Source organism: Chelonia mydas, chromosome 5, assembly GCF_015237465.2.
Source record: "Chelonia mydas isolate rCheMyd1 chromosome 5, rCheMyd1.pri.v2, whole genome shotgun sequence".
NCBI lineage: Eukaryota > Metazoa > Chordata > Testudines > Cheloniidae > Chelonia > Chelonia mydas.
This window is the reverse complement of record NC_051245.2, coordinates 28727282-28753840: the sequence shown is the minus strand read 5'-3', so window position 1 is coordinate 28753840 and position 26559 is coordinate 28727282. Positions and strand designations below refer to the sequence as shown.

General features: G+C 41.4%; 1 protein-coding gene across 1 annotated transcript in view; it reads left to right on the top strand.

The window, feature by feature from the left end:
- Positions 1–26559, top strand: part of OXCT1 (3-oxoacid CoA-transferase 1) — a 125434-nt gene that overhangs the window by 26593 nt on the left and 72282 nt on the right. Inside the window, exons 4-7 of the mRNA XM_037902729.2 lie at positions 3230–3365; positions 6872–7021; positions 14785–14891; positions 22782–22842. Of these exons, the coding sequence (XP_037758657.1) occupies positions 3230–3365; positions 6872–7021; positions 14785–14891; positions 22782–22842 (454 nt within the window). The remainder of the gene's footprint in view (positions 1–3229; positions 3366–6871; positions 7022–14784; positions 14892–22781; positions 22843–26559) is intronic.

Here is a 26559-nt window from a genome sequence, read left to right as displayed (position 1 = left end):
GTTCCTCGCCACTCTGTCGCAAGGCTCTCCTCCTCTGGCACCTTTTCATAGCCCATGCAATTCACCTCGAGGAGTCCTGTCTCCCGGGGGTGCTGAACGAGCTTGCGGACTCCCTCATCAGGTCATACCGCATGCATGAGTGGACGCTCAGAGAGGACGTTGTGCTTTCGCTCTTCCGCAGGTGGGGTTTTCCCCAGGTAGATCTGTTTGCCACCAGGGCCAACGCCCAGTGCCCGCGGTTCTGTTCGTTCCAGGGCCACGGCCCGGGCTCGCTTGCGGACGTGTTTGCGATCCCGTGGAGAGGGGGCTTGATGTATGCCTTCCCCCAGCTCCCCTTGGTGCACAAGGTCCTGCTCAAGGTGCGCAGGGACAGGGCGGTGGTGATCCTCATCGCCCCAGCCTGTGCCCGCCAGCACTGGTACACATAGCTCCTAGAGCTGTCGGTGGAGGCCCCAGTAGTCCTGCCCCTACCCCGGGACCTCATTACACAGGACGGTGGACGGCTTCTCCACCCCGACCTACAGTCACTGCACCTGATGGCGTGGAGGCTCTGTTGCTAAACGCCCTGGAGAGCCTGTGCTCCCTTCCCGTGCAGCAGATTCTGCTTGGCAGTAGAAAGCCCTCTACCAGGGCGGCCTATATGGCCAAGTGGAAAAGGTTCTCGTGTTGGTGTGAACCCCGACAGGTGTGGCTGGACCAGGCCCTGGTGCAGGCCATTCTGGAGTACCTTCTGCACCTCACGCAGCAAGGGCTAGCCCCGTCCTCACTCAGAGTGCACCTGGTGGCCATCTCCACCTTCCATCTGGGGTTCTCGGGGGGCTCGGTGTTTTCCATTGGTGGTTCTTCAAAGGGTTGGAGAGGGTGTTCCCGTACTCCTGCCCCCCCAGTCCCTCCATGGAACCTTAACCTGGTCCTTTCTAAACTCATGGGACCCCCTTTCGAGCCCCTCGCTGTCTGTTCTCTCCTCTACCTTTCCTGGAAGGTGGCATTTCTGGTTGCCATTACCTCAGCCAGAAGGGTGTCCGAACGGAGGGCCCTCACCTCTGAGCCATCGTATACAGTATTTCACAAGGACAAGGTGCAGCTCCGGCCGCACCCCAAGTGCCTCCCTACGATGGTCTCCCAATTCCATTTGGGCCAGGACATTTGTCTGCCAGTGTTCTTCCCGAAATCCCATAAGGACCCGAGTCACCGCAGCTTGCACATCCTGGATGTGCGTCAAGCGCTGGCGTTCTATTTGGAGCGCACCAAGCCCTTTTGCAAATCCGTGCAGCTGTTTGTGGCTGTAGCCAAGAGGATAAAAATCCAGTGTCGGCGCAGCAGATTTCTTCTTGGATTACAAGCTGCATCTGGGCGTGCTATGAGCTCGCAGGTGTTCCAGCCCCAGCGGTCACGGCCCACTCGACCAGGGCGCAGGCGACTTCCACGTCATTCCTGTCACGGGTCCCACCCCAGGAGATCTGCAGAGCAGCCACCTGGTCCTCGGTGCACACCTTCATGACCCACTATGAGGTCAACCAGCAGGCCAGAAAGGACGCGGCAGTTGGCAGAGCGGTCCTCCAAGCAGTTGTTCTGTGACTCCTACTGTACTCCAGAGGTAAGCTTGTGATTCAGCTAATGTGGAATAGACGTGAACAAGCACTCAAAGAAGAAAAAACAGTTGTTCTTCGAGATGTGTTGTTCACGTCCATTCCACCACCCACCCTCCTACCCCTCTGTCGGAGTCGCCGGCAAGAAGGAACTGGAGGGGGTCGGGCCGGCAGGGGTATATATGCACCGCGCAGTAGCGCCACTTGGGCGGCCCCGCCGGCCTGATGGGAGACGCTAAGGGAAAAAGTTTCCGACGCTCATGCACGCGGCGCGCACACACCTTATGTGGAATGGACGTGAACAACACATCTCGAAGAACAACAGTTACGAGAAAGTAAGTAACCGTTTTTTCTTATCCTGAAATCTGAGGGCATACAGCAAATATTGTCCTTTATTAGCTTACAGGGAGGCATCTTGTTACAAATGTTCAGTAAACAAACACTAAAACTTTAATGCTGTCTTTATGGGCAGTTGCGGAAAGAACTTCTTATAACTTGCTTCTTTGTGGGAAGAAAGTGCTGGGGTTTGGAGGGCTTTGAGGCTTAGGGAAAGTTTGGGCCTCATTCATGTGCAATAGTCTGTCCATGTCCTACAGAGAGCCCCGTTTAAAGTCAGTGGAGCTTGGGGTGTGGAGCAGTCTGCTGCCATGCAAAGCAGGATTGGGGTCAGGGGGGAAGCTTCCTTTGGTTATTGTCTGTCTGTATTGCCAATTTTTTAAATTAAATCTTAATTTTGTGTCTGTGAGACTGAACCTGCTTCCTTCTGTCTGCTGACTCTGTAATGGAAGTCTCATCACATAGCTTTGTCCTGCTAGCAGAGAGGGTGAGATGGCAGCAGCAGTAGAGGATGCAATGGGAATAGCAACATCGGGAACGTTAGCATGATTATATACTCCTACGGAAAAAATAGCATATGCTGGTTCAAAATGCAAATCACAACATAAGCTGGCAGAGTGACTCACTGAAGAAAACCTCAGTTGCAGTCTTCTCTGCTCCTCAAGGAGTAGTGGCTTTCACAAGCAAGTGAAATGTTTACTACAATCAGAAAATAAAATAGGAAAACACCCCTGCTTGGAGTATGACCCACCCTACAATCTTGGACGTGGAGACTTGCCTCTCCCCTGTTTCCAAGTACCCATTCTTGTTGTCCTTTCCTCGAGCATCTGTGCAAGGGGAAATCCAAAATGATCTGAAATTAACTCTTTGTTCATCAGAGACCTGGTCGTGCCCTTTAGTGTCTATTTATTTATTGGTGAGGCAATAATTGAAACAGAAGCTTTCTAAGATTATTTTATTTGTTAAGCTGTCATTTATAGCTATAAATGACAGTTTAACAAATAAAACACCTTTCAAATAAAGTTTTTAGCTTTACTTAGTGTTCTCACCCTGAGGGTGATGTCTGATCACAAGGTGTCAGTGACTCCTCAATTCTAATTCTAATTCTGACACTGACATTTTTTTCCTCTAAAGACTGGGTCTTGCTCCTTTGCCTCCATTTTCTCATCTGTAAAATGGGAAGAATAATACTTCCCTGTCTTACAAGTGCCTTGTTAATTCATTAATGTTTTATAAAGTGTTTTGAAGATGGCAAAATGCTCTGTATTTTGGATGTTGACTATTATTGGTGTTTTTCTGCACAGTGTTGACAATTTTGGACTTGGTCTTTTGCTTCAAACTAAGCAGATAAAACGGATGGTATCATCCTATGTTGGAGAAAATGCAGAATTTGAACGACAATACTTATGTGGAGAATTGGAAGTTGAGCTTACACCTCAGGTAAGCTGCTTTCCATAGGGGGATCAGTCAGTTCTCCTTTTTCATCTGTAATAATGGATAATTCCCACCTTGTTTTCTTTTTAAGGTGTCTTTTCTCTTTAATTGTTGTTTTACAATACTAATATTTTCCATAGAGGTAGGTTTGTGTTGTAAACACACATGGCAGTTGTTCTTAAATTGTGGCCTGTGAACTGCTGGTCATCTGTTGTGAATTGACTGATCATGCAATGTAAACTTCCCATTATCACCTTAAAAGGCTTCTTAATAAGAAATTAAATATTATTCGTATTGTTCACTGTTTGTTTCTAGAAGTGCCTGCAGTCTTCTAGGCAAACGTACAAGAGGGAACGGGTCTTGCTCAGGAGAACTTACACTCTTAAAAGCACAAAATGACAAGTTGAGCAGCCTGTAGAGGAAGAGTCAGCTTTGGGGAGTGAGCTGGGATTGAGCGCTAGTGGAACAGACTTTATGGCAGGAGAAGGGGGCCAACAGTTGAGAGTAAAAGGGTGTGAAGTGGAGGGAATAGACGGCTGAGTCTATGGAAGTGATTGGGGAAAGAACTGGTAAGCGGGAACAGAGAGTGAGGAATAAAGTCAGGGACATTGATGGATTGGGGGTCATGGAAGGGTCAGGTGAAAGTAATGGCTCTTGGGCAATGTTGAAAAAGATGAAATGGTAGTTGGAGGGTGGGAAAATTTAAAATATTGAGAGAAGCATCCAGCATCCCTTTCTACCCTATTGGCTGGCCCAGAAAAGCCCTGGCTCTTGCCACTTCCTCAGCTACCAAACTTTGTTTATCCTCTGTGTTGAACACTTCCCACTCAGACTGTCAGGCAATCCACTTCCCCCTCTCCACTTTGTGACCAGTACCGCCAACCTGAAGATCTAACAAACTTCTCAAATGTGAGAGTTATGTGATACTGGGTATACCAGGTACATGTTTTTAACAATAAGATTCATTAATCACTGGAACAATTTGCCAGGGGATGTAGTGGATTCTGCATCACATGAAATATGTAAATTAAGATTGTATGCCTTTCTAAAAGATATGCTGTAGTTCAACCACAAACTACTGGGCTTGATACAGGCATTACTGGGTGAAATTCAATGTCTGGTGCGATACCAGAGGTCAGACTAAGTGATCACAACAATGATCCATTCTTGCCTTAAAATCTGTAAGTCTATTAATATAATTTGGGAGAGATGATGGGGAAAGAAGGATACATTTCTCAGAAGTTACTTTTAAAACAAAGTAACTGAAAACAGTCATTTGTAGCTAGTACAGGTTTTTGAAAGCTAGTAATTCTGGTGGAGATGGATTAGCTGCAAAGTGAAAAGAGGTAGATAGAGGTACATATTAAATTAAATAGATTGTATGGATATCACTGTCATGCTGTCTGGAATGCCATCCTCAAGGTAGGCTGTCAAAAAGCCAGGAAGTCACCCCAAGTTGCTTATATGTTCTGTAATTAGATTTCACCAACTCAGTAACAAATGTGAACTCCTGAAGCACACTATAATAGTCTTACTGTGGAGTCACAGACAGTCCCCTTGGGCATTCTGGTCTATGTTGTCACCCGTGCAAGCTGGACTTGGTTGCTATACACCAAAAATCATATCACATTCAGGTTGCTTCCAGTCCCAAGAGCCCAGTCACTTACCCCAGGTCAGTTTGTACCTCGGATCTCTCACCAAAGACAATGCTTGTAGCCAATCCTGTAATAAACTAACTAAAGATGTATTAACTAGGAAAAAGAAATGAGAGTTACTTTCAAGTTAAAGCAGGCAAACTTATATACACAAATGAGTTAGTCAGTGGTTCCGAGAGGTGACAGAGTTGTAGCAGTCTGTCAGCACTGAATGTCTTTTAGGGCTAACCCCAGGTTGACCTTGGAGATCTCTGCTTCTGTTTCGTAGCTCCAGCCCTATAAGATTCCAAACAGCCAAAGAGGTGAAAAATTTTATTGTTCACTACCTTTATTTCTTTCTTCCAGAATTCAAGCTCATGGGATGATCCCTTTTGCACATAGCCTCTTCATGTGTGGGAAGGGACAATTAAGTCTTTGCACTCTGATGTCTCACAATGGCCCATTTAGTCTTGATAGCTTTCTTAATAAGCAGGAGACAATTCCTTCTGACAGGCTGACAGTTTCAGGTCAAACATTTTTTTACAGTTATAAAGCAAATACTTTATCACATGCTTTAAGGTAATATTTAAGATATTATAAGTGAGATTAATGCATGCAAAAAGAAAAGGAGTACTTGTGGCACCTTAGAGACTAACCAATTTATTTGAGCATGAGCTTTCGTGAGCTACAGCTCACTTCATCGGATGCATACTGTGGAAATTGCAGAAGACATTATTATATACACAGACACCATGAAACAATACCTCCTCCCACCCCACTCTCCTGCTGGTAATAGCTTATCTAAAGTGATCATCAAGATGGGCCATTTCCAGCACAAATCCAGGTTTTCTCACCCTCCGCCCCCCCACAGACAAACTCACTCTCTTGCTGGTAATAGCCCATCCAAAGTGACCACTCTCTTCACAATGTGTATGATAATCAAGGTGGGCCATTTCCTGCAGGAATCCAGGTTCTCTCACCCCCCTCCAAAAACCACACACACAAACTCACTCCCACCATCAACCTCAGCCTGGTCCAGTCCACACAAGAGATCCACTTCCTGGACACTACAGTGCTAATAAACAATGGTCACATAGACACTTCCTTTCCTAATGCATGCAGTAACTTACAAACTTTTCATAAAGTCTAAACACATTGTTATAAGTACAATATCCATCTTAACAATACTACAGGTGAAACAACTGGTTTCCAGCAATGAACTGGTCTGTGCTCAGCTGAGGCCTAAAGCTTGGGGAAGAGCTGTCACTTGGCTTGCCAGCCTCACAATCACCACCGCCTATTTGGCACTCAAGAAGAGAACCCAGGATTACTGACTCCCAGCCTCCTGCTGAAACTAATAGGCATTGCTATAGTCATGATATAGCATCCATTTGATATAGCATCCATTGTTATGTTTCCCTAGAGGCTTCAGAGCATGAGAACTAGAAATTAGGCAAATATGTAGGTTGGTAAAAAAGACTTTGTACTAATGCTGATAGGCAAGTGGGGAATAGGAAGAGAACAAAGAGTGCATGGATTTGAGTAAAAGACAAGTAAAAAGCTAGAGAAAAGGGGTTATAAAAGAGGCAAGAAGTTGAATACTGAGTGAATGGGGAGTTTAGCTACAGTGTGCTATTTAGTAACTGATGGCCAAGAAGAAGGGTTTTATTGTCAAATGTTGAGCCACTTCAGCACAGGAGAAATAACAAGAGGGGGGAAATAGACTATTTTTCACTGTTTCTAATAGGATCAAAAGGAAAAGTCCCAAGGTACAGGAACAAAAAAACCCACAAAAGTGTCTCTTATTGAAGTGGCTGTCCTTACAGGAAAATCAAATCCAAGTCGTCATTGTTTGCTTCTGAACTTGTTCTCCTCCAGGGTACGCTTGCTGAGCGAGTCCGTGCAGGAGGTGCAGGCATTCCAGCATTTTTCACAAGCACGGGCTATGGAACATTGGTACAAGAAGGAGGAGCGCCTATCAAATACAACAAAGATGGCAGCGTTGCCATTGCCAGTCAGCCAAGAGAGGTAAGATGCCATTCTGTTGTACTAAAGCCTGCAGGTTTAGAATCTGAATTCCTTGCCAGTTCACAGGATAAATAGCAATGTAACCTCTTCTGAGACCATCTGAATCTTGAGGTTACAGATTAATAATTATGTGAATTCAGAAGGGTCAGGAAGTTGACTTCTTAAAGAGAAGAAAGCTCACTTAGCATGAACATATTCAGAAACCCTTCTGAGGGCAGGTCTACACATAAAATGTTGCGTTGGCATAGCTGCATCAAGGCAGCCGTGCCCCTGTAGCACTGAAGTGACAATGCTCCTATGCCAACGGCAGAGCTTCTCCTATTGGCCTAGTTAATCCACCTCCATGGAGGCAGTAGCTATGTTGATGGGAGAAGATCTCTCTCCGACATAGCACTGTCTACACCAGGGGTTAGGGGTTAGTGACATAACTATGTCACTTGGGAGCAGATATGCCAAACCCGTGGAAAAAATGTAGAAATTGGGTTTGTTTTTGGCTTAATTGTCCTGTGAGTTGCTTGTTGGCTAGTTTTTGGCTTGTTGCTTGTTTGGTTTGTAGCTTGTTGCTGCTTCTTTTTTTTGATCAGCTCCTGGCAAGCAGAGGTAAGGGGGAAGTGGGGGAGAGAGTCAGGGGTGCACAGCAGGCCCACGACAGTCCCAGACTGCATGCCAGGGGGGATCTAGTCACATAGAGTGTTTGGGGTTCTTAGGGATTGGCTTGTTTTGGCCTTGTTTTGAAATGGGATGAGTTTGTTTTTTGGCTTATTGTGAAAGTCATAGTGCTTATTTACCACGTGAAAGGTGGCAACTGTGCTCGGGAGTGTGGATTTTTTTCACACCCCTGAGCCACGTAGTTATACTGATATAGATCTGTTGGGTAGACCTGATTTTGGGCACTGATAGCTGAAATGTGGTTTAGTATAAGGCTTTGAAATTAAAAAGACGCGGAAAAAGGTACTTCTTCAAATTGAGAAACAGGACTCTCCTATGGAAATCAAAGGGGCAGGATCTGGAGAAGGGGAAACATCTGTGTATAACTCTATATTGTATATAATAAACTGATGGAGAATGTTATTTCTAATGAATGTTCTGTCTCAGCTGCTGAAGATCAGTACTGCCCTCAGCGAAGGTTACAACATCATTAGGGCTAAAGCAGTGCTTTTTCCCAAGTATTCTCTACTGTTTGTTGATAGTTATTTTTAAAAGAATTTCTTAATTGTCCAAACAACTTTCCTTCTCTTCTTTTACAAGAAGATTGATTTTATAATAATAATTCTGTGTCTGAAGACACTGAGTAATCATCAACTTAATCTAAGTTTTTATATTGAACTCACTGTGGTTTTTTAACATCTAATTTAATCTTTCTTCTCCGTTTATTAAATGGCCCACTTTCTCTCTAGCATATCTGTTTTCCCTTGGCATATTTGTAGAAGCCCTTCATATCCTCCTTGGGGTTTTTTTTTGTGTGTGGCAAGAATCAACTCATTCTCCTGCTTCCCTCCCAGTCTCCCCAACCCCTGCCCACAAAACAATCTAACTATTCTTGTTTGGTTGCCTCCCTCCATGTCAATTTTCAGTATAGGTTTCATTTTATTAAGTAGCTCCTCGTGAAACCCTATAACTGAACTTTTGGCTTCTTAGGTTGTTTTTTTTTTTTTCCAGAAGAATTATTTCAGTATTTTTAGATGCTCCAGCCTTCTTCCACGCTGTTGTGAGAAATTACATTTTTCATGTCTACACCAGGATTTATGTCCTCACTGACTGTAGATGAACGATAATCAATAATATTGACACCACAGTTCTTGAGACAGATGGTGGTGGTTTTAGACTCATAGAAGATCAGGGTTGGAAGGGACCTCAGGAGGTCATCTAGTCCAATCCCCTGCTCAAAGCAGGACCAATCTCCAGTTTTTGCCCCACATCCCTAAATGGCCCCCTCAAGGATTGAACTCACAACCCTGAGTTTAGCAGGCCAATGCTCAAACCACTGAGTTATCCTTCCCCCTCCTCTGCTCTTTCTTGCATAGTTCAGTCTTCTTTTTTTTTCTAATGATTTCTAAAGAAATGTGATGGTTAAGAATTGGATCACTTGGCAAAGAGGTTAGAAAGAGGTTATTATGTAACCAAAATCTTGGTGCAATTTAACAAGTGTTAGTCTGGTTTCCAGCTCTATTTAATTTTCAAGTAATCCTTTAAAAGCAAGAGCTGTAGCATAATTGATACACTGTATAAGAACAGACAGGCCTGATGGGTCATTTATTTAAAGCAAGATGCAGAAGAGGGTGCAAGTTTCCTTTCACCTACGCTGGGTACCTGTGTTAGGGAGGGCTACAATACCTTGATGGTCCTGCCCAAAGGAGGCAGATGGGTAAGGCCATAGGCCTACCTGCTTCTGCATCAGACATCTGGGCTGGTCCCACATGGGCAGAGATGTGAAAGAAAGAGCAGCCCCGTCATGTTCTGTCTTGTATTCCATCAGAGTCCCAGGAGAAATTTTACCTGTATCATTGATGCTGATTCCAGGAGTTTCCACTATAAATTGTTAAACACACACTGCGGGGGGGGGGGGGGTGTGCTGCTGTGCCTCTAAGTCACACTCTCACCCTCATGAAATAAATCATTCTGTATAATAAATCACAAACAATGTACATACAGACCACTAAAATCGCACCCATCTGGCTTGCAGAACAAGAGTGAGAAGGGAGGGTAAGTTTGGTCTACGACACCAGGGCAATTCTGCTGTTCTAGAATGTACCATTGGACCATTAGTGTCCACACAGAGTAGACAGGTCTCCAGTATCTTAAGCTTAATTGGCCCTTCTGGGATTTGAGCCTGTGATTTCAGGTATGTCAGATCTGAGAACAAATCCTATCTCTCATTGGGTCTTATTAAGTAAGTGTTCAAACAAATACTGTAAAAATAGAATTGTTTTGCACCTATATTTAGATTGTCTTAGCAGTCTTCTTCGCGTAGGAGCCAGGCAGGTGAAACTTGCCAGGAGCACAAGTTATTCAAATCAGAGGGGGTGGGGGGGGGTGCTCATATGGACTGTGGGTGTATCAGGGCTTCACCCATGTACCAGCCCCCTGGCCTCTGAGCCCTGTACCTCAATGCTCCTCCATGAAGATTTGGAAGCTATTTTGGGAGTTTGTGTACCTGAAAGATAGGATTTGGCCTCTGATGTTGAACCACTAAGTGAATAAACAGGAATATGTGAGTGCTATCAGAATATATATTAGCTAACTTTTTGGGTGTGGTATGACCGTGCTATAAACCTAAAATTAGCATAATCCCATTTCTCCCAGTGTATTCTAGTTTGTCTATTTTAGACTGTTGCCTTCTTTCAGCAGGGAGATGTCTTCTGCTTACCATCTGTGCTTAATTACTGTTTACAAATTCCAAGGCCAGAAGGTCCATTGTAATAATTTAGTCTGACCTCCTGTATAAGACAGGCCATAGCACTTGCCCAAAATAATTCCTAGAGCAGATCTTTTAGAAACGCATCCAATCTTGATTTAAAAATTGTCAGTGATGGAAAATCCACCAGGGACCTTGGTAAATTGTTCCAATGGTGAATGACCTTCACTGTCAAAAAATGTACACCTTATTTCCAGTCTGAACTTGTCTAGCTTCAATTTCCAGCCACTGGGTCATATTATACCTTTCTCTGTTAGACTGACGAGCCCATGATTAAATATTTATTCCCAAGTAGACAATTATTGACTATAATCAAGTTACCCATAACCTTCTCTTTGTTAAAATAAATAGATTGGGCTTTTTGAGTTAATCACTTTGAGGCATGTTTCCTAATCCTTTAATCATCCTCATGTGTCTTCTCTGAACCCTCTCCAATTGACCATGTCTTTCTTGACACCAGAACTAGACAGTATTCCAGCAGTAGTCACATCGGTGCCAAATATACTCCTACTCAAGATTCCCCTGTTTACGCATCCCAGGATTGCATTAGCTCTTTTGGCCACAGAGGCACATTGAGAGCTCATGGTTAGCTGTGTATCCCCCCCTTCTTCCCCCCGCCCAAAACAGAGTCCCCCCCGCATTCTGGAGGTATGACCTGCACTCCTTTTTCCTAGATGTATACATTTGCATTTAGCTGTATTAAAATGCATATTGTTTGCTTGTGCCCAGTTTATCAAGTAATCCAGATCGCTCTGAATCAGTGACCTGCACTCTTACCATTCCCCCAATTTTTGTGTCATCTACAAACTTGATCAGTGATGACTTTGTTTTCTTCCAGGTCATTGATAAAAATGTTAAATAGACTAGGGCCAAGAACTGATCTCTACAGGTCCTCACTGGAAACATACCTGCTTGATGATGATTCGCCATTTACAATTTGAGATGTATCCGTTAGCCAATTTTTAATCCATTTACTGTGTGCCATGTTCATTTTATATCATTCTAGTTTTTTAATCAAAATGTTATGTGGTACCAAGACAAACGCCTTATGTATTACCTTTATCAACCAAATTTGTAATCTCATCCAAAAAAGATATCAAGTTAGTTTGACAAGATACATTTTCAATAAACCCACGCTCATTGGCATTAATTATAGTATCCTCCTTTAATTATTAATCGAGTCCCATATCAGCTGCTCCATTATCTTGCCCAGGATCAATGTCAGTTTGACAGGCCTTTAATTGCCCATGTCATCCTATTTACTCTTTTTAAAAACTGACACAACTTTAGCTTTCTTCCAATTGTCTGGAGCTTCTCCAGGGCTCCAAGACTGATTGATTGAAAATCAACATGTAATGGTGCAGTGAGCTCCTCAACCAGCTCTTTCAAGACTCTTGTATGCAAGTTATCTGGGCCTGCTGATTTTAAAATGTCTAACGTCAGTCGCTGCTGTTTAAAATCTTCTTGAGATACTAATGGAATGCAAAGCGTGTTCTCACCATCAGTGAGCCTATATCATCTGTTTTTTCCCAAATACAAAACAGAAATATTTATTGAAGACTTCTGCTTTTTTGCATTACTATTGGTCATTCTACCATTTCTGTCTAGTAACGGACCAATATCATTGTGAGGATTTTTTTTGTTCCTAATATATTTTAAAAACATCATCTTATTGTCCTTAGCTCTGCTGGCCATAGATTTCTCCTTTTGTTTCTGTTATCAATTTTCTACAATTCCTAGCTTCTGATTTATATTCATTACTGTCAACTCCCTCTTCTATTTTTTTTTTATAGCTTCCTTCACTTTTTTTAACCTACCTCCTTCCTCAGTTGTGAAATTGTGGCTTTTTGGGCATCTTGTAAAGTATTGTTAAATGATTCCCAATTCTCATTCACATTTTTCTGATTAAATTCTTCCTCCCAACTGATTTGGCTCATAATTGTTTTCAGCTTTGTGAACTGGCCCTATTAAAACACCAAGTGTGTATATATATATATATATATATATTACTATCATAGTTTAGCTCTCAATGGATGTGCACAATTTCTATTAATCTTAATTGGGTTGCAGATCAGGGAAGAGAAGATACTTTTACTGGCTTAAATAAGACATTAATAGGAAACCTCAGTATTTAAAGAAATTCAGAGGGTAGGAAAATTTAGCTGATCAAAACTGTAAGGATAAAAAGACAGTAAGATTAAAAACAAAATTGCCAAGGAAGTTCTTAAACTATAATTTGTCTTTTCATTTGAAGGCTTAAGAAGTTTCAGTCTAAAATACACCAAAGTTGCTTTTGACATATTTAATAAAATTAATTGTTTTGTTTCTGGCTAGGGTATTTCTCCTGTTACCATTACAGTAATTACAATGTCTGTTTGAGCTGTTTCTGAATCAACATTTTTTTTCAATTAGATTATGATTAGGTGTTTTACTGTCACAGCAGATCAGACCTATCACAGAAGCTTCAGGTTAAGAACTAATGAAAATATAAGTGTTCAGAAAGAGTATAAAATTGTTTAGGAGGCTGGAGGGATTATTCTTTCCTTATAAATTAAATGAGCTAGATGTATGTATCTTGACTAAGTGACAACAAAGGTATAAAAGACATTCATTCATGTCTGTGAAGTTTTAGTTAAAATTGAATATGGACTTCTTTGATCCGATTGGTGTCGCTGAGAGCCAGTGTAATTAAATACAAACAAAAATGTTATTTTTTGTGTTTTTACAAACTTAAAAGCAATCCAGTCTGTTAACCCAGGACTCGGAGGGAGATTTTTTTTTTTAAACTTAAATAATTGAGGTCAGAGGAAGTCTGTTCACTTGCCTGTTGTTGTGCTGTCAGTAGCTATGTAACACACGGCACAGGGACTCAATCCTAAACCAATATTCAGTTTGTAGGTAGAAGATTGGTTAGCATCCCCCTTTGTTCAGGTTATGTAGCCATTCAGGATTCGTTGACCTGGAATAGAGAATGGTAAGGGAGCATCAGTGTCGACTAGCTTAGATTTCTCTCCCTCATGTAGATTTATGGTCTCCAGTGGTCATTCAGTCCATGAAGAAGGATTAGAATCCAGGATCATATTGGTCTCCTTGATTCTTTTCTCTAACTGTTAGAGAGCACAACTCTTTTTTCTTTTTTTTAGTGCAAGATTTAGGTGTAAATTGCATTAATAATAATAGTACCTGGCTCTTATATAGCGCGTTTATAATTTAAGACTACATGGAGCTAGGCTTGCTCATTTATTTCAGTTTGGTTTGGTTTGACTTTGATGGTAATGCGCAAGAAACTGTTAAAAATTTTGATCATTGAATTTTCTTCATCTATACACTCTAACACAGTTCAGCATGGATAATCCAGATCCCTCTTGTAAGGCCCATGACCTTTGCTGTTGGGCCTCAGTAATGAAAAATTTAAAAAAACAAACATGCTGATGGATGACTTACCCATACTAGCTGTCCTCTGGTGACTAACCTGATTTCCACTGACACACTGTTCTGTCTAGTTTCCTGATCCCTATACAACAGTTTTGCTTTGCGCATCAGTAAACAATCATGAAGAGAACAGAGTTGTGTTTTATAAAATCTAGAGATAATTTTACCGAAAGGCCATAGCCAGACTTCAGTTTCTGCCTTAATGAACCTCCCATGTTTTGCTTTGCTTCATTTAGCACAAGTTTTAAGAGCACTGTTAGGTCATAATTCAGGAGAATTATTAGCTTGATAAGTATAGAAACTCATTTGTAGCTAACTACAAGTTGCATCTAATTTCATGGAGCTATTAAAATTGTTAGTTCTTGGTCCATTTATGAGTTACATTTTCAAATTACACAGCACCAAAAGAAGATAATTTCTGAGAACAATGGGTAAAATTCACCCCTGTACCAAGTGTCTGCATGCGGGCTGTGTATCACTTAAACCCTCAAAATTGGACTTAAGAGGCACATAGACTTTGGGTGGGTCCTCTGCATCTGGATGAATTTCACGCAGTGTGAATACAAACTCTGTAAATATCACAGCTGCAGCACTAAGGCACTGTTACTTTGTGTGAGCTGCTGGAAGTCCAGCATAATGCATGCTGAATACCAGTAGGTGGTGCAGTGGGAACAGGTACTGAATTCCAGTTTTATGTTTCTTTAAACAAGGAAGCTATAGCAACTATAAAATCAAGTTATTGCCTCTCTGTGCACCTCTGTTATTACCCACTTGAGCTATAAGACATAACTACACATAGACACAAAAGAAGGTTTAAATTGAATTGTCTGTAAAATAAATCACATAAAATAAGTATTATATAAGAAGTCTGTTTGATGATGCCTGCATCTCAGCAGTGCACTATTGTTCCCTACAGGTGAGGGAGTTTGATGGTCGTCACTACATTATGGAGAAGTCAATTACAGGTGATTATGCGCTCGTGAAGGCGTGGAAGGCTGATCGTGCAGGAAACGTTATCTTCAGGTATTGCCCGTTTGCCAGTGGAGGAAAATCCTTTAATAGTTTGGAACAATATGAAAGGGAAATGGAATCCTGGAATGGAATTAATAAGCTTAATTATGACCTGTTGAAGTCCGTGGTTCAACTCCTATTGACCTCACTGGTGAAGGATCAGACACTTTATGCCATTATATATCATCCTTTGTGATGGAAAAACTCACCCGTCTGTATGGTGGTGAGTTATGTCCAGGTCCCCTTAAAGAACTGTGCAACACAACTTTAGCCGCAGTCTGAGACCAAGGTATGACTAGGCAGCTGTATTGCTCCTGTGGTTTCTCTTCCATTTAAACAGGAGAGATTTGCTTATGTTTAACACAGTTTTTTGTTTGTTTGTTTTTTGGCTGCTAACAGAAGAAGAGGTAAGTGTTGTGGTAGCTGAGCGCACTTTCTTACAGTAAACTGCTAAGTCAAGTAATCCAGCCCTTTTGAATATTAGAGGAAATAAGGAGTGCAAAAAGCCCCAAGCGTTGACAAACCATAAGTCAGATTCCCAAAGGAAACATGCAGTTGTTCATCTGTCTTAAAAATCATGGTATTTAAATCAATGGCATTGTTTTTTGCCTACCTTATGATTTTTGAGCCTCTAGGACAGAGGTGGGCAAACTACGGCCTGTGGGCCACGTCCAGCCCAAAGGACCCTCCTGCCCGGCCCCTGAGCTCCTGGCCCGGGAGGCTAGTCCCCAGCCCCTCCTCTGCTGTTCCCCCTCCCCTGCAGCCTCAGTGTGCCACGCCACCGGGCAGCACAGTTGCAGAGCTGCAGCCTGACCCAGTGCTCTGGACGGCGCGGCTGTAGAGCCACCAGCCACCAGTGCTCCAGGCAGCACGGTAAGGGGACGGTGCGGGGGGTGCGTGTTGGATAGAGGGCAGGGAAGTTCGGGGTTGGTGGTCAGGGATGTGGATAGGGGTCGGGGTGGTCAGAGGGCGGGAAACAGGGGGGGTTGGATGGGGCAGGGATCCCAGGGGGGCAGTCAGGAATGGGGGGGGTTGGATGGGACGGCAGGGGGCAGTCAGGGGTGTGGGGTCCAGGGTGGTCAGGGGACAGGGAGCAGGGGGTGGTGGATGGGGCAGGAGCCCTGGGGGAGCTGTCAGGGGGCGAGAAGCGGGGAGGTCGGATAGGAGGCGGGGGCCAGGCCAGGCCATACCTGGCTGTTTGAGGAGACACAGCCTCCCCTATCTGGCCCTCCATACAATTTTGGAAACCCGATGTGGCCCTCTGGCCAAAAAGTTTGCCCACCCCTGCTCTAGGAGGAAGCTTCCCTTCTTCCCCCACTTCCAAATGAGAGCTTGTTTCTGGTTGAGCACTGAACTTTAAATGTGTACGCACAAAGAGATGTAGGCCACCCTGTTGGCTGTTCACTTGCCTTCTCCTGTCCCCTGGGGTGTGGGCATTGGGAGCTGTCATTCTATCTCTTCTACCTGTCCCTCCATGCTCCACACAGCCCCCAATCCCATATCTTCCCCCTAGCATTTGCTTGCCCCCCACATTTCCCCTCTTTCTCCACAATCACATACCTGTCCCATTCTCCCTTCTTTTCCACATTCTGCAGCATCGTACTGGTCTCTCTCTTGCTACTCACTTTCCATTGTATGTTCCTTTTTCCCTCCTGCTCCCTGCACCTAACTTCTATACCTCCTACATTCCTGAAGCACAGTTGATATGAGGAATACTTCACTTGGAGAGGAGGTCTGAAAGCTCTACTTTCCTATTCGGGAGCTACTGAGGAGAGGAGGAAACATCTCTGGTTTAGGAAACGGTATCAGGCCTGGGATACCTACAGCCAAGATTTGATCTTCTTTGCTCCTTTCTGCAAATGTCCAGCTAGCAGATCGTCAGATCAAGTAATCTAATTGTAAACTAATGGTACCCCTCAGCCTGAGAGTAGAGAGCAGTCTTACTACAGACACACTGATTTTTACCCTGTTGCGTATCAGGAACACTTCAGAGGGGAAATTGCAATAGACTATAGTAAACCTATTTTACCTACTGTGTGGCCTGATGCTCCATTCTGACAGGTTTTCAGTACCAATAGGGTCTGTTCCAAACACATTATTGCCTTGAGATTTATGACCTCCACTCTAAATGAACTGAACAATTCCTGGAATTGACTGTGACTCACTGGCTACAGGAGCTATTTGCTTGTTGGGTTTTGCCACATTTTGACAGTGGATCCCCTATGCCTTTGCCTCCTTTCCGCCGCAATAGGAATGAGATCTAACCCAGCCAGGCTGTCACTCACCTTCAGGCTAAAGGCAGAAGTGAAAGTGTTCTTCTGTTGCATTCTAAAAGATGGATTAAGGTATATTTAATAGATTTTAATGCCAGAAAGGACTAGTGTGATCTTCTAATCTGACTTCCTGAATATAAGCTGTAATATTTTACTGACTGACTCCAGCATTTCGCCCAACCATGTGTGGCTGAACTGCATCATGTCTTTCAGGAAGAAGGATTGAGACGGGATTGCTGCAAAAGGTCTTGTTTTGTAACCTGTAGCATTTTTGTTCAATACAGCAAACTGTAGCTGCATTGTCTCCAAACATGTTTATACTGAGCAGACTCACTTCTAGACAGCCTTTCCCTAGCAAGCCTAGTCTCCCTAATAGATATCGATGTCAATTACAGTGCAACATAATCAAGATAAGGACCAAAATGTTTTAATGCCTTAAAGAGGACCAACTAATCCAAGCTTTGGATCTGATTCAGCCAGGGGAGTGTAAATTACTCTTTCCTGTGCCAGCTACGACAGGTTGCTCACAGGAAAATTTCATTTCATTGGTTTGGGGTAGATGTGCCCTCTGTACAGCAAGGACAACTCAGTTCTCACCAGTGCATCCCAGGAACACTGCTGGTTGGAGCTTCCTTAGAGAGCTGCTAGATGTGCCAGGTGCTCTGGTCATGCTTCCTGTTTGACCAGTACCAGCTTCCTGTTCGACCAGTTTTGTTGCTGTTCTGGCCCTTGCCAGTCCTACCCCTGCACGTGGAGCTGCAATGCTTTGCACCAGCACAAGGACCCATTTTTCAGGGAGCTCTGTTACTTGTGAATTTAGCCTGTGGCATGACTGAACACCGTTGTGTCCAGATTGGATGTAAGTTGTTTAGGGCCATTATAGGCTACAAGCAACTGGTTTCAGCTACCTTTTGCTTTCATGATGATTGCTCTTGACATGCGCTGAGGCTAGCTTAGATTCCAAAACCAGGAGAGTGGACTTACTGATCTGGCTGGCATGTGTTTGCCTGTTGAGTCTGCTTGTTATCTAGATGGCTTTAACAGCTATGCTCTACCCTGGACATTTTAAAATGTTTGCTTTAGATATATGGGCAATAAACAAGGATATGAGAGGAAGATACTTCCACTACCAACATCCTTTGTGAAGCTTTATATCTTTGATATGTTTAAGGAAGTTGGCAGTTCAGAAAGGTAACAAACAATTCATTGTTTTGGTCTGTGCCTATAACAGTAAGCCTCTAGAGAATGCTACCTTAAGGTCCTTCTGCATTTTCAGAGATCAGTTATTGTAATATGCCACTCACAAGGAGCTTATAACTAGAGTTGGAAAGATTACATTTTTGTTGGGAAGCATGGATTTCACCATACACACTCCCACAAACTGAAAAAAAAATATTTGTAAATTTCAGTTATCATCATTAGAAATAAGTAAAATAAGAACAATTCTTCTTGAGAACTTATTTTAGAGTTTGATTTAAGGATATTGACTTTGTCTATTTTGGCACATGATGCTGACAATTTGTGTTTTAACAGTTATCAAGCTTTAACTTTAACTTAGTATCTTTCTATCGTTAAATAATTGTCTACCCTCTCCATAATGTCCTGCAACTGTGAAAATTTAAACTGATAACGTCAATGTTTATTTTATACTTTTTTATTTTTATCTGACACAATTATATATAAAATCGAATTCTACCAATCCAATCCATAACTTTCAAATTGGTATTATCAGTGAGTCTCCCACTATAGATATGGAAATGAACATGTACTACAGAAACTGTTGTCTGAAAGAGAAGATCATGTTATCAATTCACTTTTTAAAGCTCACTCGTGCATTCCTGTAGGTATATGCGTATTTCCCCACATCTAGTAAAAATCGGACACTGTGCATGTATATGCAAGCGCAGTAACTGAATTTACAAGCTACATACTAGCTGGGGATATGAGGTTGAGAGTTCAAGCCCATAGGCAACACCTGACTTCGTTAGCTTTTAGCACACAGCATCTATTTATATGAATGTATTTTTTCCACAGTGATATTGGAAAACTTTTGATTTCTTTGAGCGAAACCTTTGACTTGCATCTCATTTTTACATCACAGATACCATTTTCAAATTTCTCTTTAACTTCTTATGTTTTGTGACAAAACTCCCAAAATGTAATGTACATTTTAGCCCATAAACATTTTACTTGCTAAATGTGATAACTGGATATTAAAACTAAGATGCTTTTCCTTATTGTCTGTCCATGTCTGTGGTTAATATTGCTTGTTTTTTGTTTGCCTGGAAACTTTGCTCCTATTTTAAGTTAATGTCAAAACTCCCATTGACTTCAGTAGGACCACCTGGACAATAATACACTTAATACTTGAGATGCATTTGTTGTGTGTTGCTGTACAAGATTTGTTTATAATAAAGCTTTAATACAGAAGATTAATAGAAAATTGATCTGTTTACATTAGTCAGATTCTAATGAAATTAGACCAAATAATCAACAAGAATGCCTATGTTATCAGACTCCTATTGATGTAAGGTTATTATGTAAAAATATTACTTTACAGATCAGAATTTTGAAAACAAAAAAGCATTCAAATTCTGGTGAAATCAAATTTAAGTTTTTCCCTTAATTTCCCTATTTAAAAATGTTACCACTTCACTATTATCAGACATGATTATTTTTAGTATAATTAACAGGATAAAGTTTGGCAAAGACTGAAATAGCAAACCTAATAAAAGGAATTCTTCTTGCAACATAAATGTTATCCTTCTAAGATGGGTAGGTTGAGGTATATCTAGGAAAATATGGGTTAGTTTACTGTCATCACAAACCTTTCCCTTTGTCTCCAAACTATTGGCATCAATCTCTCCCAATCACAAGGAGGTTCAAAGTTTACTATCAGAGTGCTATTCAAATGGTTAGAACCAGATAGAAGCATTGATACTGGAATGCTGTTCAGAATCTGGAAATATTAAATAAAATTAATGGGGAATCAACTATAGCTCTAGAAAATCCTTGGAAACCCAAGGATCTCAATGGTATTTTGCCTTGGAAAGTTATTGTAAAACCTCAGTTTTTCAATAGATCAATGAGAGAACCTTTTGAAAGATGACTTTTGGTCTAGTGCTGATTTCATGTTGCTATAAATCTGGAGTAATGCCATTGAAATCAGTAGTTTCACAGGTGTAAAAACTTACATAAATGAGATTGTATGCAATGTTGTAGTATATTACAGAGACAAGGTGGGTGAGGAAATATCTTTGATTTGACGAGCGTCTTTTGATTAGAGCTTGTCTCTCTCACCAACAGAAGTTGGTCCAGTAAAAGATATAAATGAGTTTGGCAACTTCCTTAAGCCTTGTCTACTCTTACAGCGGTGTGTAGAGTACATTAGTTACACACTGTTGCATCCACACTCGTTTCGGTGTGTAGATTTCACTGCGTTGGAGAAAAGCTCTGGCATTGGGGAGACACAAGGGAAAGGCTCCAGCAGCTGGAGAGCCGTGTAGACATGGGAGACACTGCGTGGGCATGTAGAGAGCAATGTAGGGTGTATACCCGGGGGTTCAGGAACGTGACTCACTCTATTCACCTGAACTATGCCTCACTGCCTTTGCTTGCTAGCTGGGCATGCAGTGTCTGTACTCTACACACTGCTGTAAGTGAAGACATAACTTCAGTTTGCAATTGGAATTTTATCTTCTCCAGTGTTTGCAAACTCTTTAAAAATATTTCTACCTTTTTCTTTTCCCCCGTAGATTAGAGATTTTATTTGTAACAGTCTGATTTTTGAATCCAGGTGTCTATACGTTTCTTAATGATTGAACTTCTGACATATGATACCGAGGTCCATAATAGTAGGTGATTGGGAAGAAACATTCACTTTTAACTCTCTTCTTTTTCTCTATATATCAATTCCCATTCCATATTTTTTAAGTTCTCCGTATTTTTCCTTGGTTGATTTTCTATTCTACCTGTCTTATTTTAAGGGTATGTTTCACTTTCACTGACTATTAATGAATGTTCTGTTTATGTACTGAGACAGGAATATACACCTAAATTCTGTTTTCAATGGTTCCTCTCCTCTTATGATCTTTTGGCCAGAAACAGCCCCAGTGTGTCAGATGCTATGAGATGAAATATCTTTTTTTCTCCCTTAGTCTCTTCCAGAGATTTTATAGTTGCTGGTTAATATTAATAAAACAATTTCCATCTCTGTATTTGGCCTTGGACTGTTAAGTTGTTTTCACTCCATCTTTGTACTACACTAGAATCCCGAAAGAAACTGTGTAGTGCATGCTACGTCTAGGCATTTGGTACAACATAAAAAACCAGGAGGGGGCAGTGGAAGCCCAAAGTTCAGCATGGTAAAAGCAAGTGATGTGCATGAAACAATAGGATGAACAGACAAGGAGTAAAGACTTAGAAAATAGGTCTGGCCAGAAAACAACTCCATTTCTGCCAGACATTGCAAGGTTTCAAAATTTGTTTTCATTTCAATGTGGAACAAGAACTTTCAAAAATTTTCACCAAAAACATGAGAGACAGACAGACACCCAGACCCACTCCAGAGTAGCCAATAGCTTGGTATTTAGGGCTGTCAGCTAGGATGTGAAACACTCAGGGTCAAGTCCCTGCTCTAAACTGGACAGTTTGGCCAAAGAGAAGGAGACTGACTGACTCTTTCTGTCTCTGATTTTGGCCAGAAATTCCATACTGGACCTGAGAAATTTTCCTGATGAAATGTTCACTGAAACACTTTTTGATTTTGATGGAAAAAAGTTTCTGCAGAATTTTGTTGACTAGCTACATTGGAAAATAGCATGTACTTAATATTGTGGCCCAAAATTCTAAAAGGAAGTGTAGTTTTCTGAAAAAGTAGCATCTCAGATGTAGGTGTGGAGGTGGCTCAATAGACTTTTCTTTGTTTCTGGTAAGATCTGGGTTTGAGTTCTGGCTAGGTCATAAGGGAAAGTGTTTGATTTGTTTGTCTTACTCCCTAGATGCCATTTTTCCACCTTACAAAAATAATACCCAGGGAAATTTGTCCCAGCTGGCAGGCTTGGTTTGAGAGAGTCCCAGGATTGGCATGGCAGAGATGTTAGTTAAAATAACTGGATGAAATTTACTCCTGGGGAATTGCGCTAGCCCAATTCCCATGTGCCATGTAAGTGATATTTTGAAGTCATGCTTGGTACAGTAGTGGTTTATAGGCTGCCTGCTGGTCCTCTGCACAGGAGTGAATTTCGTCCAACAGGCATTACTGCAACCAGGGGGAATATGGCACAGAGCATACAGCTGTTAGCTCTGAACAATTAAATAAGTGAGTTTATCAGTTGAATATTTAATTGCAAAAACTAATGTGGCTATTAAAAGTCAGGGAAAGCTGTAAAGAACATGTGATTTATCAAAATGTAACACATTTTCATATGCCTTTTATAAAATGCTGTTATGGGTTTCTTTTCTCCCCTTTTCTATTAGCAATTTTATCCACAGCTATCTGAAAGAAAATAGTGTAACATTTATTTTGCAGGAACATGTTGTAATAGCCTAATTCTGAAATGGATATGCTTATAATTTTACTCTTACTGTTAATTATTTTCTCTCTTTTCTCCTTCTTTTCCTGTGATAGGAAAACTGCAAGAAACTTCAACCAACCTATGTGCAAAGCTGCCAAAACAACTGTGATAGAGGTAAGCATAAGCAATGTTTTCTGTGTAACTGTTGCTTATTCCAGAATAAAATCATTGTATTGTCAGGTAATTCTAAAGCTAAACTAAGAAATGTGTCACTTGATTGTATACAGTAATTTACAAAACAATGGGTCAAAGAAAGATTCACTGTTGCAGTGTAACTTCTGTTTTGTTAGGTAAGCTTTGAGATGTGCCTTATGCATTTCTGCCTTCACTGCTGGGAAAAGTTTTCTGATCACTCTATAATATATGTACATAACCTGCAGACCAAGATCCATTGCAGGTTCAAGCTTGCCACCACTGCTGGAATATTATGTCCAGTTCTGGTGTCCACAATTTGAGAAGGATGTGGATAAATTGGAGAGAGTTCAGAGAAGACCCATGAGAATGATTGAAGGATTGGCAAACATGTGATTGAGCTCTTTCAGTCTATCGATTTAGCTTAACAAACAGAAGGTTAAGGGGAGACTTGATAACAGTCAGTAAATATCTACACGGGGAACAAATATTTGATAATGAGCTCTTCAAACTAGCAATGAAAGGCGTAATGCAATCCAATGGCTGGAAGTTGAAGCTAGATAAATTTAGACTGGAAATGAGGCATAGATTTTTTTATGGTGCAAGTAAGTAACCATTGGAACAATTTACCAAGAGTCATGGTGAATTTGCCATCACTGACCTTTTAAAATCAAGCTTGGACGTTTTTCTAAAAGAAATACTGTAGGAATTATTTTTGTGAAGTTCTGTAGCCTGTGTTGTATAGGAGGTGAGACTAGATGATCACAATGGAACCTTCCAGCCTTGCAATCTGTAAATCTATGCATGTAAGACAAGTGGGCATTGGCTAATATAACCTTGCTTTTTGTCCCTGATCTTACATTTTGGAGCCACTTGTGTGGAGTCACATTGACTTCAGAAGGAAACGCCTGCGAATGGATCTGATGCAGAATCCAGGCCTGTCTGCTCAGCTGATACAATAATTTGAAAAACTCAGGAACCAATGGCTGCATGTACATTAAAACTTCCATAATCCACATGGAGCTAAACCATATAGTCTGCAGAAAGCAATAGTGAGCTCTCCCTACCTCTCAGCAAAGGTGTAATTGTGGATGCGATATTGTGGGCTCTATGTGACTAAGATTTCATTATTTTGACAAACTAAAATGCAGTCTGTTTACTAGTCTGCTATAAAGTATTGTCATAATTCAAATTAATCCCCAACTGACATAATAAGTGAAGAGATTACTTTTGTGATACATTTTCTTTCTGTCCTGCTTGTTAATTTACAGTGGAATTCCAGTGTTAATTAAGGCAAACAGACCCATCTTTGTTCAAGATTGGTCTGTTTCACCAAGTTGGTGGAACGTGAGTTTTGAACATGCACTTTTAACATCATAAAACTTGAAAACTTCACACATAATGCTGCTATACACATTTTACCATGATATTACTGATCAGGAAGTTATGAGTTTTCAAATGATATCTCACAAGGCATATTTTGTACAAAGATTATTGTGATCGTGTGGAGGGTGTGAATACAGGGCTGCATCGTGGCACACTGTATTTGCACCCCTTTGGATTTTTGCAAAGATTTTTATCTGTCTGAACATTTCTGGAAAGTAAATTTTGGAACTGGAACTGAAACTTTTTTGTTTTGTGCAGAAATAGTGGATAAAGGTCAAACAATTCAATCAAAGCAAACAATATATGGTCACTTGTCAGTCATACTGCTTGATTATTGAGTACTCACAGTGAACGGGTTTATGAACATCAGAGAACAAAATTTGTTTTCAACAAAAACTTACAAGGTTTTTCAATTTAAAATTGAAGCTGGATGTAGCAATGAATTCTTCAGTCCCTTCTAGCCTACTCTGTCCCTGCCTGGTATGTACTGGCATTTAGGGAGAGGCTATGGAGCAGAGAGACTTTTCTTCTATTCCCACATTGCATCCCCTCTTTCTGCTGCCAGGAGAACTTCTCTACCCACAGATGAAGGGGCAGAATTTTCTTCTCAACAAACAGTTACCATATGAATTTCTCACTGCTGTAATTCCATTTAAGACTAGCTGTTAGATCTGTCATAAACTATAGCTGCCTTGGGGTCCTTCAACACTTGCACTGCCATCAGCTGCTGACAGTGCTCTATGCAAGATGGCACATCTGCATTATTTTTCAGCTATTTTACAGAAAAATAAACGGGAGGATGGGAAAGACTCCACTGTCATAACCAAAGTCAGAACAATTAGATACTTTGTCTCCTCTGTGCATTCAGACATGGGATGCCAGAAGCGGGTCATCTGACTCATAACCACCAAAGAGTGATGCAAGTGACTGTGACAGAAATCAGTTGTACATCTCTGTGTATTTATAGATTCTTTTTTGAGTCACTGGGATTTTTTTTATTAATACAAACTATACATTTGTATAAGTTTATACAGTTCTTTGTATATGGTGCGGTAGATAATTTTAACTTCTTTCCCTCTGTATTTATATTTATATGTTTGACTTTTATCCGCTTTTAAGACAAACTCTCATTTTATTGAGGTATGATTAGGGTTGGGTGTGCTATTCCTTTGCACTTCCTAGGAGCATGAATACTATCATACTATTGGAAATGCTCTTCTCAGGGTATTTCCACCCTGGCCGAAAGGAGGAAATGTGTGAGGAATCAATCAGTCAGTGCATATGACAACCTGTTTTTGCAAGATTTCCCGCTGAGTTTTGAAGACTTCAGAGAGCATTGCACATGAATATGTGAAAGCAGAATTTATTCCTTAATATGTAGGTTCTTCTGCCATCAAGTTGAAGGTAGTGGGAGTTTTGACATTGACTTCAACTAGAGTAGGAACAAACCCTTAATTATTTTTTTAAATTCAGCCAATAGAGAATTTGGCAGCAGTGTAGGGGGAAAAAACCCATAGGTATTGTTTAATGCTGAAGAGCTGTAAATAATTAAACTGTGAGAGGATTTTGGAGTAGGAGGACTAAGATTATCGCTGATATAAACTGGTAACAACACACTCAACCTAGAGCTATTGACGTCAGAGCCCTGGCAGCAAATTTTCAGGTATTGTCCTTCAGCATTGTTTTTTGCCAAAAATATCCTCTGGCCAACTTCAATCCTTTCATTTCAGTTTCTTTACTGGATCAGAAATGTCTTAACTTTAAGTTCCTGTTAAGGAAATACACAAGGTATTTACTGGCTTGAACAAATTTCTTTTGAACAGTTTGGTGTAAAACTGTATCCGTGGATAAAACCTGATACCATGTGTCAAGGTTCCTCCCCCACTCTGAATGCTAGGGTACAGATGTGGGGACCTGCATGAAAACCTCCTAAGCTTATCTTTACCAGCTTAGGTCAAAAAGTTCCCAAGGTACAAAATATTCCACCCTTTGTCCTTGGATTGGCCTCTACCACCACCAAACAAATACTGGTTACTGGGGAAGAGCTGTTTGGAAACGTCTTTCCCCCCAAATACTTCCCAAAACCTTGCACCCCACTTCCGGGACAAGGTTTGGTAAAAAGCCTCACCAGTTTGCCTAGGTGACTACAGACCCAGACCCTTGGATCTTAAGAACAATGAACAATCCTCCCAACACTTGCACCCCCCCTTTCCTGGGAAATGTTGGATAAAAAGCCTCACCAATTTGCATAGGTGACCACAGACCCAAACCCTTGGATCTGAGAACAATGAAAAAGCATTCAGTTTTCTTACA